Source organism: Convolutriloba macropyga, chromosome 2 (genome assembly GCF_964194025.1).
Source record: "Convolutriloba macropyga chromosome 2, txConMacr16.3, whole genome shotgun sequence".
NCBI classification, from domain to species: domain Eukaryota; kingdom Metazoa; phylum Xenacoelomorpha; order Acoela; family Convolutidae; genus Convolutriloba; species Convolutriloba macropyga.
The window spans coordinates 68831093-68845825 of NC_134469.1; the positions used below are offsets into that span (position 1 = coordinate 68831093).

A 14733-nucleotide genomic window follows, 5' to 3' on the forward strand; every position below is an offset into this window, starting at 1 on the left:
TGCGTGAGAATTCATTGATTTGTGATTCTCTGTTGATGAAAACGAGAAAGGGATATTTATTTCATAAAAATAGTCCGTCGTTTTTTTTTTAAAAAAAAACTAGTTTTTTTTCAAGTAATTCATTTTTTTTATTGATTAAACTATAATTTCACTTTTAAGCCGATTAGTGTCTCATTTCAGGCCACCCCGAAGCGCCAACAAATTATAATATTAAGATGATTCTTTATCAATGATGAAAATGAAAGCAAACAAGGAGACTCGATAATGTTTCGCCCATAATGTTTGCACATAATGTTTTGCCCCCACTCATCCACATTCGTGGTTTAATAGTCTTTCAAAAAGGAAGAGGTAGAAAATTTTCCAAAAAAAATTACGTTTATTTTGAAATTTATTGGTGTATGAATTAAAAAAAAACGAATTAATGTGAAACCATTCAACGATTTAAGCAATGCTTTTAAAAAGAGACGTTGAGATATGCCATTGAAAAGACTACGCGACAAGACAACCAAAAATCAAAAAAAGAAGAACAAACTTTAAACATGACCAACATTCAGTGTATTTAAAAAAAACACTTAACGATATCGAAATAGCATTGCCTAAAAACTAAAAAAAAACAAATTAACTTGTTTTTCAATAAAACAGATGAAGAACTTGCCTTTCAGCAGGCGGAACATTTACCTTGACTGGGTACAGGCCGAAAATGAAGAACCCAAAATGGAAAATTAAAAAAGAATAAATTTTAAAGTAATGAAAACAATCAGATATCAACTGAAACCTTTAATTAGATTCATATACGACTCCAAAATAGGCAAATGAAACTTCTCATTATCCAGATTACGTGTAACAAAGAAAAACCCAATACATAAAACAACGAAAAAACCAAATAAAAATTTGCTGCAAATCAGTGTCCAAACCAATAGAATCTTAGGTTATTAACTATACTAAATTATATATATATATATATAAAATATATGTAGAAGTATATATACACACACATATATATATTAATATATATATATATATGGTCTTGAAATCAGCGCCAATGGGTCTTGAAATGTCAACGGCAATTGGATTTCTAATAGAACAAGACACAAAAACTGAACTCAATTTTGAGAAAAATTTCTTATTAACAAAAATTTTTAATGAAAATTGTAGAATCAAAGACAGAAACCTCAAAGCCAGATTTTCATTCTCAAATAGGTTAATTTCTATCTACAGAGGCAGCTTGTTATCTGTCATTATCCAGAATATGGCAAAATCAAAAAGAAATTTGAGCTTCTAACTGCATTAATGGTAAATGCTGCTTTCAAATGAAGCAGATCTGCTGGTATTTGGGAAAGAAATGAAAAAAACATTGCGTTTTTATCATTCCGGTAGTTAACTTAAAAGAAACACAAAAAAAACGAAAATGAATTTTTTGAGAGAAGAGAAGAAAACAACGATCTATACATTTCAAAACAACAACACATACCAATAGATCAAACTAAAGCTAATTTTTTACTTTAAGGACAAGTAGTTTTGTCAATTTCTAGCCAAACTTATAGGTTGTCGATTAAAGTCACTTTATCAAAGAATTGATTTATTTGTGACGATTATTGAGTTAAATTGGAAAAAATACCAAATATTCAATGCCAAAATACTCTAAAAAAGAGAAGTTAAAACTAGTCATCTTACTAATCAGCAGTTTTTATGCCTGCAGTTCCCACTAATTTACAACAAATGTTCTTTAGAAGTGCAATTTTGATCGAAAACAGGCTGAATTTCAAAGAATTGTCCCAAAAACTAAGCATTTATTCAAATCAAATTATTCAGTAGCATTTTTTTGTGTCCGTAAAATTAATTTTATTTTCAATTCCCTAACCATCTTTTCAACAATTTTTGCACTTTTCAAGCGAAATTGACAACAGAAATTGGCCAAAAGTACAGAAAAACTTAACCTTCAAAAACTCCTTGGAAAAACCTAATTTCAGAAAAATCTTTTTAGTTTTACATTCTACGCTGAATGAGTTTTCTAACAAAAGTTTATCGATGGGTCAAATTGACTGAACAAAGTTTTTGATCGATGAAATCCATGTTTTCTTCCATTAAGTCTATGCACGAGGGAGAATGTTTTTGACGTTAAAAACCGACAATAAAAAATAAAATAATACATGAGAAAGTTTAAAAGAATCAGAAAAAATATGTTCTGAGAAAATACCAGTAGAACACTAATTTTTTATGGTTTCAAGAAATATACATAGTTCATATCAAAATTCGAAGCCAAATGATAGCTGAACTTTCAAGTGATTGATAATCAATTATTAGATTGCCAAAAACCGTTTGCTCCGTAAAACCGCGGGATTAGATTTTACAATTGCTTGAGATTTCATTATTTTGCCGACCATCTCGAAACGAGCAGCTAATCTCAATTTTTCTGTCTAGGTCCACGTAGTTTTTCATTGGACCAAAAAATGTCGCTTAGTTGTAAAAAAATTGATGTTCTTAGCCTGAAATTGATCCTGCTCAATCTGCATAGAGTTGATCCTGGTCAAGTTGAGAAAATACAAGCAGAGCACTAATGTTTTCGAAGTATTTAAAAACATATGTTTTCCATATCGAAAATCGAAGCAAAATGTCCGATGAAGTTATCTGATTTATAGTCATTTATAATTCTCAACAAATATTTGCCCTAAAAAGCAGCGGGACTAAATTTTGTAGCAGCTTAAAAATTCAAAATCATCTTTTGCAAACCATCTCGAAACGGCTATATAACCTCAATATTTGTGTCTATGTGCAAGTAGGTTTTCATCGAACCAAACTATGTCACTTTACTGCAGAAGAATAAAGAATTGATGTTCTTAGATTGAAGTTGATCCTCTTCAAGCTGCTTAAAAATGACCTCAGAATATGCAAAATATGAGAGCAAAAACAGAGTGAGCCGAATTTCAGTAAGAGATTCTACTCTACCAAAAACATAGAAACGACTGCTCTGTTTTCATCGCATATGCAACCATTGAGCATTTGGGCTCGGGTCGCTAACTTGACAGAACAATTTCAGGAAAAGAAATTAAATCAACAAGCTATGCTATTCGAATCAACAACTGATACGAATAGATCAAACTAGGCCTATTTTTGCTTTCAAACTACATAAACAGGTAATTGTTCCAACTGCTAGCCATTTCATAATTTGACGTACAAAGTCATTTATCGAAAAAATTGATTTATTTGTTATGATTATCTATTTAAATTGGAAAAAATCGCCAAATACTAAAAGTCAGAACACTCTGAAAGCAAGCGAAAGAAAAATTATTCATCTTCTGTGTCAGCAGTTTTTACGCCTGCACTTCCTGCTAATTTTCACAAAAAGTTCAATAGAAGTGCATTTCGATGAAAAAAGCCTGAATTTCGAAAAATTGCGCCAAGAAATAAGCACAAATTTTGGATCAAATTGTTCAGCAACTTTATTTATTGTGTCAATAAAATTTAAATAATATTCAAATCATTTTAGCATTTTGCAGGCAAAATTCTCAACAGAAACTAGTCAAATGTACAGAAAAACTTAAACTACAACAACTCCGTTGAAAAAACTAAAACCGAAAAAATCTTCTTAATTTTAATTTCTACGCTGGGCGGGCTTTCTAATGATACCACTCACAGTTCTCTAAGATGAATATATCGATCGGCCAAAATTGACTGAACAAAAAAGGCCCATTTGGGTATAGAGGTCCTCCTACACCAAAGATGGGTCGGAAGAAAACAGCTCCGCATTTTCACTTTTGTAACCACCAAAAGTGGGCAATAATTTTTCATTAAGTGAAAATTTTTTTACCCGAAGATAACAGTTGAACTAATTAGAACTTAAAAAATAAACAATTCTGTTCACCTAGAAAAATCACCTAAATTGACGACAGGAAACAATGCGGAGACTAACAGAGCTTTGACGTTTTCTGTTGCAAAGTGGATCAATTTTTTTTTGTTTTGATTATTTTCCCTAAATGTTTCCGAATAGTTTTTGAATTTTGGACAAAAATTTAAAAAGTGAAGTTTTATTATATATATATATATATATATATATATATATATATATATATATATATAAATATATATATGATGCTTTAAATAAATATTATTTAAGACGCCCGCTTTAAGGATGAGTAGAAGTAAGGGGTCAAAGGGTTCAAAAGGGGTAGAAGGGGGAAATTGATATTTAAAAAGAGGCAGAGAGCCTGCAATTGTTATTTGTTGTTGATTTTTATTAAAAATTGCTTGAGTTATTCATTTAAAAGTTCATTGTCCGAGTAGCTACACTTGCCTACTCTGAATAATAAACGTTTATGGTCTTTGTGGGGCTTATTCAATTAAACTCAGGGCAGTGCATCCTTTTCATAACAGTTCAAGTTAAAAATAAAAACAGGTATTCAATTAGTTGAGGCGTGAAGAGTGAAGCTATTTGGCTTGCAAGGTATTTTAATTGCATCCAAACAAAAACTGCATCCATTGTAGATTTTAATGGAAAACGAGCAAAGTTACTAATAAAATAATACTTTTCATGGAAAGCAAGTGCAATCAAAAAATGAGCTAAGCTTGGAAGACTATTCAAAATAAATAAACCAACAAAAACTAATTTAAAGTGGTATAATATCAGCAGTTCTGATGACATCACGCTTCCTGTCAGTTGTTTCTTGTCAGTGATAAGGACTTTGGTTCAAACTAGGAGAACTGTAAACAATAATAAAAAGAAATGATTTTACCTAAGGTTTCAATGAAAAAACTACCTTTTTTGTTCCATGAGCTGCGGCTCATTATAATAAGGTCTACAAGGATTAAGGGTTACAAGAATCAGAACAAATATGTTCTGAGAAAATACATGCAGAACAGTAATCTTTTCGATGATTTTAAGAATTATGTATAGTTCATATCAAAATTCGAAGCAAAAGTTTAGATGATATGACCAAATGATTGATAGACATTTATAAGATTCTCAATAAATATTTGCCCTAAAAAGCAGCGGGAATAGATTTTGTAACTGCTTAAAAATTCAAAATCATCCTTTGTCATTATGTCACTTGACTGCAGAAGAAAGAAGAATTGATGTTCTTAGTCTGAAGTTGATCGTGCGCAAGCTGCTTAAGATTGAGCCGGGAATATGCAAGATATCCGAGCAAAAACAGAGTGAGACGAGTTTCGATTCAAGGGATACTTCCAAAAACATAGAAACGACTGCGCTGTTTTCATTGCTTTTGCAAACATTGTGCGTTTTTGGCTCCTTAAGTTGGTTTTGAAGCGACAGATGAACTTAACATGGCTAGTGATAAATATCAACTATCTATATAAGCGAAAGCAAACTATCTATAAAGTAGGTATTGCTTTACATGCTCTCTAATTTAGTCAGAGTTCACCGGTCAAAGATTTAGCCGTAGAATATTGGAAGCGCGGTGTCAATCGAAAATCAAGATCATATATGATCCTTGTCTGACTTCTAAGAAGTGGTGACCCGGGTTTTCTCTGAGGTGCTTCTAATCCCTGATGCTTCGTATATTTAGCATTGTTCTTCTCATATTTTGAGGAATGATGAATGTTTAATGGAAAACTTTATCAAACAGTTTTTAAAGGTTCCATTTTTTGACAAGAAGTTATGTCTTTGGAATCATTGTTTGTATCAAAAATTTATGTTAGTAGTACTTGGATAAATTTTGTTCCAACTTTCGTACTCTTTTACAAAAACTGTGAAACCAAAAGCACCTGCCAATTTTCAATCTTTGTTGACCCACCGCAGAAGAAAGAGATGCGTCAATGTATAATTCAAAGAGTACATAATTTTAATTCTATTTAACAAATTTTAGTTTTTCAAATATTTGAAAAGAGGGAAAACTAAAATTTCGAAGAAAAAATTTGAAAAGGAACAAAGACATCAATTGGGTAGATTTGGGGGGCAATTTTTATTCCTCAAAACTTGTTATAAAAAATGTTTTTGTGGATAAGATTACCGTAATTTTTGCTAACTGTCAATCATCAATCAACCTATGTGACCAAAAAAATCGCGACCAATCTATAATTTATTTTTCAAAAAATTAAAATTTGCAACGTGTAACTTGTTTCTTGTGTAGATTAATCTTCGGAAATACATTTGGAGTGATTTATAAAATAAAAATTATTCGAGATGTGGAAGGTTTCACGGATAGGAATGTTTTTAATCGGCAAAAAAGCAGACAATCAGCAGTAATTTTTTATTTTAAAAAAAGCAATCCTTCAAGTGCATTTTTTTAATTAGTGCAAATTATTTCTGCATTACAGTGCAGAGGTATACCCAAATCGTCACGGGCAGATATGCCCGATGTTTGTATCTCGTGTTCGTTTTTACTATGTCAATACATTGAAAGTGGTACAATATTATGGAAAATAGCTACTTTAGCAGAAACCAGCAAAATGGAACGGAATATCATCTCCCGTGTTCGCAAAAGTGTCCTAATTTTAGCCGCGGAATACAAGTACAAACTTAATAACCTATTTTTCGCGCGAGTTGTATCACGCATCCGCTCCATTTATGTATTGATTTTTCGCACGCAATGTAGCTCGATCTCGCATATAATCCGCAATTAAGCCTAACTTAATTAATACCTTTTTTAATTAAGCCTAATTTATTACTACTAGTAGTACTTTACTACTACTTTATTACTACTTATAGTACTTTATTACTACTTATTTTTACTCATTAGTACTATTTATTACTACTTATTAAAATTGGCCAATCCCACATTGATATACAAAGTCTTTGATGTGCGAGGGATTTTTCGGAAAAAAATCAATTTTCGTGGTAGCATGTATTTAAAGCACTTTAAAGCTTTAAAGGCTTCAATTAAATCTTTATTAAAGTGCTTATTGCATGTTCAAAATGCGCCCGAATAATAGATACCTAAATTGAGCGGAAACGTGCTACAAGACTTGTTACCTCTTTTGGCATCGAATGTTCTTTTTTTTCGCAAAATTGGCGGAGCCCCTTTTGCGAAAAGTAAGATAGAAAGGATGTCTTCTAATTTCGTTCATTTTATGTAACTAATTTTCGAGCCAATTTTACTAAGGTTGAAATTTTGGGGTATACCTCTGCACTGTAATGTGAAACATTTTTTTTCTGGTAGACGGCAAAAGAATTTCATCAATTGCAAAACGTAAAAGATGCAATCAAAAATATCTATTGAAATAAAATTTAGATCAAAACAGATTTAGCACTGAAGATAAATTTTTTGTTACTCTTTTTTTAAATACTTTCAGAACTTAGTAAGTTAATTTCATGAACTTTAGTTTTGTTTTCCGCATTATTTATTTGATAAGGCCTTTTTCAACTCATCAGAAACAATTAATTTATTTTTAAAAGCTCTTGAAATTTAAAGGAAAAAAACGGTTTAAGGTTTTTTGGTAGCAAAAAAAACTTTTTTTCAAGCAGCATTTTAAAATCTACTGTAAGTTGACTCAGTTTTGGCCGCATAATTCAAGACTTGACTGATTTTTGACTAGTCAAAACTTAAGGCTTGAATCAAGACGTGTGAATCTTGACCTGATCTAAGCTCCGATACAGAACTGATCAAAGACTTGCAATTTCTCGAGATCAGTGCTGACTAAGACTTCGTGTTGAGTCCAGGATCCTATGTCTTGTAATAAAGAAGTGAAGGTATTGCATGTCACGGTAAGACATGTGATTTGTTGAGCTATTTTCTTCACTGGGCATTTCATCGTCATTAAATCTTGATTACAATTGTTTATCTGGTTATTATTTCAGCTACTTTATTCTAAACGGGGAGTGGCACCTAATAGGGACCAGTGCAGTGGGCAACAGGATGTATTACGACAACATTCCCTACACTGACGTCACTTACTCTGTTAACCTACAGAGGAGACCAAAATTTTATGAAAAGAACATCGTCATACCAACTGCACTCATCAGGTAACACAACTACACCCATCCACTCATCCCACACGCACATGGACAGGTATGTGCATGTATTTGAGGTAGATGCCCCGGCTCCCAGACCAAAACTTGATATTTCCAGACCAATATGGTTGCCGCAAAAAGATGGTCTGGGTATAGAACAAAACGCACGAAAGTTTGCACATAGGCGACTCTGAACGCACACAATTTTAAATATAGGGACCCTTGAGAACTCAAAATTTTCGCAATTGAACAAAAAGTGTGAAAAGCATTTGTTATAATGGTTGATCCAGCTCTCTCACTAGAGAGCTTAATCAAGTGAAAGCTTTCTATGTAGAAAAAGTGAACACATTTGAGTTCAAAAATTGCAAAACCTCGAACGCAGAGAAAGTTACATTTTGCCTCGTATTGGACCATTTTACGTGTAGAAGTACAGAGAATTGCCGATTGACTAACTGAATGAGTAGCAAACTTTTAATTCGGAAAGCTCAAAAACATTTATTGATTGTTTATATGACTCAACTGCCAAAGCCGTACGTCTCAAAATGTAATCTAAGATATCTATGTATGAAATAAAAACGTATTATAATTTATGCTTAAAACCTTATTGTATAACTATGAAGATAAGCATGGAAATGAACGCATTCAAATCTAAACATACACTCTTCTGAACGCATAAAAGCGAACAAAGATCTTAAAATTTGTGGCAAGAATTTGACTGATAAGTGCACAAAGGTTCCGCAAATTCTAATTGTGTAACAATGAAGATCAGCACGGAAGTAGACGCACTAATGTCTAAACATACACTCTTTTGAACGCACAAATAAAACCAGCAAAGTTTTTAAATTTGTCGCACGGTTTTGTCTGGTGAGTGCAGGAAGATCTGATAGACCCACGAAAATTTAAACATGAATTTGCGAAAATCTGAGCATGAAAATCTGAGTTTTCAGTCTGAGACTGTCTGTGCATGAGCATATTCAGTTTGGGATGGCCTATACTTGCCTTTTATTTTTTCTGCGACTTCAGTTTGACTTTATATGAAGAATGAATACCGAACAAGACCTTTGGTTCTATAAAGTTACCACTTTGAGGTATTACTAAGGAGAAATTCGTTGTTATCTTGTTCATCTTCTGCGTTTAATAATTAGTATTTCGCAAATGATAGGCAGTTCTCAGTGAAATCAGTTGTTCAGTAGGGTACCTTAATCTTTTGTTGCACATAGAAAATTCTTGAAATAAAAAAACAAAAAAAGTGGAGTTTTGAACCATTATTATTTTCAACACTAACAGAAAATGCAATTTAATGCAACAAAAGACAATTTTCCTAGTACCTTCATTGATTTTTAGAGTTGCCCTAAATTATAACACCAGCATCCTTCATCGAAGGCTAAAAACCTGGAGGTCTGTTAAACAGAAATTTGTTTTTTGACATACTTCCTTCTATCAGTATAAAAATATTAATCAATACTCACTGAATAAATTCTATCATTATAGGAATGAACAGTATTTTAGCCTTAATTTTCCCTTTGACTTTCGCCACATGCTTGCACCACATGCTTGCACATCTATTTATTTCTCTTAGCTCCTAGAAAAAAACATTTGAATTAGTACCGTCCTCATAGTGTTAAAGAAGCTAAATCTACATGTAAATTTTGGACTTTTGTTGTTTTTTAAAGTTTTCACTCTGCGAATTATTCATCATTAAGACTATTGTTCTGTTTATCTTGTCCTACTAGTAAAATAGAAAATATGGTAATAGTCGCATTAACTATGATGAAAAGTCTAGCAACAAACGCTCCCTCTTCCACCCTGGGATTTCTCGCTTGTCTCAACCATAAACGTATTGAAATAATAGCCAAGGTGCTTATGTGCAGGTCAATCAATTCCTTTTAAAATCATTCAATCCTACCAGCGGTAAAAAAAAGGTCTCTACCCCCAAAACTTGAGCTCGCAAACGTTTTATAGTACCTTCTGATGTTCAACACAGCTATCAAAATTTAGAAAAACTTAGATGCTTTCATCAATAATTTTTCATATGTTTAAAACGACGCATACATTTCAAATTAATAATAAGCAATGTTATTACAATAATCCGAAGGTAGTGAATGGTCTCTGTATTTCATATTATCCTATATTTTTGTATTCGTTCTTTGATACACCTGAAAAAAAAACTCCCCGTTCAATGGAAAAGAAATCTCATCAAACCGTGTGACTCTTTGAAATGTCGTGACTCCATCATGGCCGAAATAGATCCTGACTTATGAGTAGTGATTGTTATCTTCAATTGGGAGTGTACCTTAAAAATTCGTTGCTTGATATCATTTTTATGATGCAAACAAATGAGACGTTTACCTCCGATTTTTGTCTCATGATCAACAAAAACAAGTTAATTGCTTTTTTTTGTAATTGGCTTATTTTCACAGAAACCAAAATGGATTTGATTTCATAACTATATTCCAACACACGATGCATGTGAGTGTTGGTCCATGAATTCGAGACCTGAAACGCTAATATAAAGAAACAGACATGTTTCTACAACGCATAAAACAATTAGATTTCACTTTTTTTTTACATTAGTGACGGTTTTAATTATATTTCTTCAGTCTTTGTCCATAACCCATTGAGAATTTAAAGACTTTTAGCTATTGTAAAGTCAAAATGGTGGATTCCAATTGAAAATTAAATGTCTCTTAAACTCTCTCTCTCTCTCTCTCTCTCTCTCTCTCTCTCTCTCTCTCTCTCTCTCTCTCTCTCTCTCTCTCTCTCTCTCTATTTGTGTCAGGAAAAACCTGTGGTAAAAAAATAATTGGCAAATATTGCTGAACAAATTACAACCACTTCTTAAAAAAGAATGTTTTCATACTTCACTTAGACAAACGAAAAAACAATAAACCAACAATGATACAGCGGATTCACATTAATTTAAAATCAATTCATTTCAACTTATTTTTAGCTACGAGATTTTGTTTTAGAAAATAAAAATACTCGAAAGTGAAACAATTGTTGTTTAATGGTTGTAACTCAATTATCTAAATTACAAAAACAAACAGACGCATTTCTCTCATTATTCCAAGCAATGTTCCTGCCAAAAATTTTATCGCTAGAATAAGGAAATTAAATAGTATGCCAGAAATAACTTATAAAGTAAAACAAAAAAGGCAAAAGCAAGTACATTCAATTAGTCTGGCTGAGGAATTGAGATTTATAGCAGCACAAGTCCTCAAGCACAATTTAAAAAAAAACAAAAAACGAAGTTGTCAGGTTGATGCAATTTTCAACCATATGGTTTTTTTACTGATTAAGCAAACGAGGTTATACAATTGACAATAAAATGTCCAAAACCTCCTGTGTCAATGCCGGCAATGTAAAAACCAGGAGGAAAATTGATTTGAGCGCCCCAATGAAATGCCCACGTCAACTGCTATTCAACAAATCCAGAACAAACCTGAGGATCTGAAATGACATTGACATTTAATAAATTCGATGTAAACACAGGTGAAAAAACCTGTGTAAACAGGTTTTTTCATCTTTTTTGATCGACTGATTATTTTTAGAAATCCCAGAAATAAAACTCCTTCACAATTATAAATATATGTAGCCTACAAAAGGGCCTACCTGACTAATGTTAAACTTTGTGCTGTGAAAATTTTGAGATTCAAATATTGAAGATCTCAAATATTAAAGATCTCAAATAGTTTCTTCATAACTCAATAGTTGTTTTTTTTTCTGTGAAATAGAAATTTAATTTGGTTCGCTATATACCTGTAAACGTAAATAAGAAAACCTTTTGAGGTATTTTATGAAAGACTCTAGATGTTATCTGGTGTACTTTTATTTTCAATACGCCAAGAAGAAGTTCAATATTATTATTCGAGCAACAAACCTCAAAAATCAAAAACAATTCTACATTGAAATTATTGAATTTGACAGAACTTTAAAGTACTTACAAAAACCTTCAGAAAGATAACGCCATACTTTATCTGAAAGAAAATGAGACCGGTCAATTATTTTGGTTTTGCACAGAAAGACAAAATTTGTTCATCAGCAGTTAAAATATAATTGTTTGTGGAATATAGCTTTAAAATTGTTTCTTGAAACAACAACTCATTATTTAATAAAATACATAGAGAGTTGAGAATTGAAGTCTTTTATTTTTAGAGTTTTTATCTTCAAAAAAGCTGCAGACAATTAGACGAAGGAACAAAAAATGGAACGAAAATAGATCAGGAGAAAAATGGAATAAAGTTTTGTTTTTCTCAACAACAATTATTTCTTAGCAAATAAATTACACGCTCATCAAAGAAACCACTTATACCTGCTTCTTTACAATACAGATTGTCATAATCAATATTTATCCAGCGAATCCAAGAAGGAACTATTAATAGGAGAAATAGAAATCATTATATTAAAAAAGTAAGAGATCTTTTATTTTGAAACTCAAAAAATTATCAGAATTAGAATAATTGGTTTCCACGCTTGAAGTTGGCAACTTGCAGAATCAGCCTGTCGTTTTTCAATAGCAATCGTATGAAAATATGATAATGGCAAAACAATAAAATCAGACCTGGCCAGCAAAGTCTCGATAAATTAATTCTTTCTCCTGCCACAGAAATTTTTAATCAAACGTTAAACTAAAAGTTTTTGTCCCTAATCTGCCTGTTCCTAGATGTTTAATTGGACCTAAAATTATTTGAAGGCATTCATGGTCATTACATTTGGTTAACTTCCTAATACGTCACTTAAATTAGCAATCCGTCCATGAACCAATTCAGTTTACTATTCACTATAATAACTAAAATATATCCTATTACAGCAGCTGCAGTTTTTGTTTATCCACTCCTTCTAGACGCAAAAGTGTATTATTCCATTGCTCTTCAGCCCTGGCCGGGTACACTAAGATTTGATTTCTCGTTGCAAATCTTTCGTAACTTGAGTTACCCCCTCTTACTATCATTTCGCGATTGGAGCGGAATTAGTACTTAAAGACTAGTAACAGACTTAGAGCTGAAGTACCACTGATTATTAGAGGAGTGCAGAGAATTGTGAATGAGCGTTAGAATTTAGAACTGAATTTGCTCATGAATAGGTGGCCAGTGAAAACTGAAGCAATTTTTCTTGCAGGAATTAAACTGGCGCAGCCAAAGGATGCATATGGTGGCAGCATTTGGCGCACTTTGAAACTTGTTTTTTTTTGCTTTTTTTGTTAATTCCATGTAGAAAAGAATTGCAGTAGTCTATTCTACCGGGGTCAAGAAAATATCAGAAAAATATGTTAGATAAGCGGTGAAGAGTTGTTTGTTTCACCGCAAATTTCGAACATAAAATTGTGGTGAAATGCGGTGAAATTATAAAAGTTCATCGCTTACTCAAGCTGTGAACTTACATAATTTCATCGCATTTAATCGCAAAATTATGTTCAAAATTTGCAGTGAAAAAAATTAACTGTTAACCGCTTATCTTACAAATTTTCCTTGAGGACGTTTGGAGTAGAGAGCTAAAAATGGTTAAATACTGTCGGAAAAAAATCAACAGTTGAACTAACAAACAACTTTTTGAGATTTTCCAGTATATTTTGTGTGTTCCCCTCCTCCTTCTCTCAAGCGGGTTGAAGACCGGCTACGGCGGAGTTACGAACAACTATATGAGATTTTGAGAAGAAGAGTAGGTAAAAAAAGAGGCTCAAACTCTATCTCCAGGCAGATCAAAGAATAAAAAATCAAATGTCAGTTTTTGATACGAATAACGAATTTTAAAAATATGCCTTTTTCATAGGATCAAAAAATTTTACAAATTGAACCAAACTCGGTATGGCGTATCCCATTTGTACCTAGAATGTAAAACAAAAAGACTTGTTGCTATTTTGTAATTTCACCGCATTCACTGTTGATCTCACACTATTTTAACAAAATATTCAAGCGGTGAATTTATATAGTTTCACCTCTAAATTCAGCGGTGAATACTAAATTCATGGCTGGCTGAGGGCAGAACACGTCAGAGGTAATTTTTTGGACTTCTAACCCATAACATCTGGAAACTATGCACTCTAAAGACGGCAAAGCAACAAACATCCGCCAACTCATTTCATTGAATTTTCTGAAACATAAAAAAGAGCAGAACAATTTATTGAAAAGCTTCAAAATGTTGAAATAATTAATTTCAACTTCAGAAGCAGTCATTAAAAATTTTTGACCTGTGAAATGAAAAGTACCCACAACTAGGTAAGAAATAACGAAAGTATAAAAAGTGCAGTTAAGTGGTGAAATTATGTAATTTCACGTCATTCACTGCCGATCTCACACAATTTTAAGATTTTTTTCTAAGCAGTGAATATATGTAACTTCACCACTTAGTTAAGCGGTGAACTTATGTAATTTCACCGCTACAAGCTGATTAAGTTTTTTCACAACAATCACTGCCTGATTTTTGTAAATTCACGCATTCACCGCTTATCTAACATAATTTTGCGTTGAATGGCGGTGACACCTCGACCCGGGTAGCGAAGATGGTGCTCATTTTCAGTTCTCTTTTTGTTTCGAGAGAGAGAGAGGGAGATATGTTTTAATGCCTCAGAAATCTCTTAGCTCATGAAAACAGCTAGAGGAGATTCAATTTACCTGCACTGACATGGGAAAATTTTGTTCAAACATCACTCCGAGAGACTTAATTGTCTCAGTCTTCATTTGTCACACTGCAAGTGACTTGTATTTGAAATCGTGGATTCTGTTTGACCAAGTGTTAATTGATAGGAGCATGCGCGCGACTTCATTTTCCTTTCAAAAACTCCAAAAATTTGTAATTTGAGATCTTCGAAAAATGTTTACTTCAAAGAA

General features: G+C 32.4%; 1 protein-coding gene across 1 annotated transcript in view; it reads left to right on the forward strand.

Annotated features, from left to right (window-relative positions):
- Window positions 1-14733, forward strand: part of LOC142335422 (neuronal acetylcholine receptor subunit beta-4-like) — an 85143-nt gene that overhangs the window by 40197 nt on the left and 30213 nt on the right. The window contains exon 5 of the mRNA XM_075383901.1: window positions 7754-7918. Coding sequence (XP_075240016.1) covers window positions 7754-7918 — 165 coding nt within the window. The remainder of the gene's footprint in view (window positions 1-7753; window positions 7919-14733) is intronic.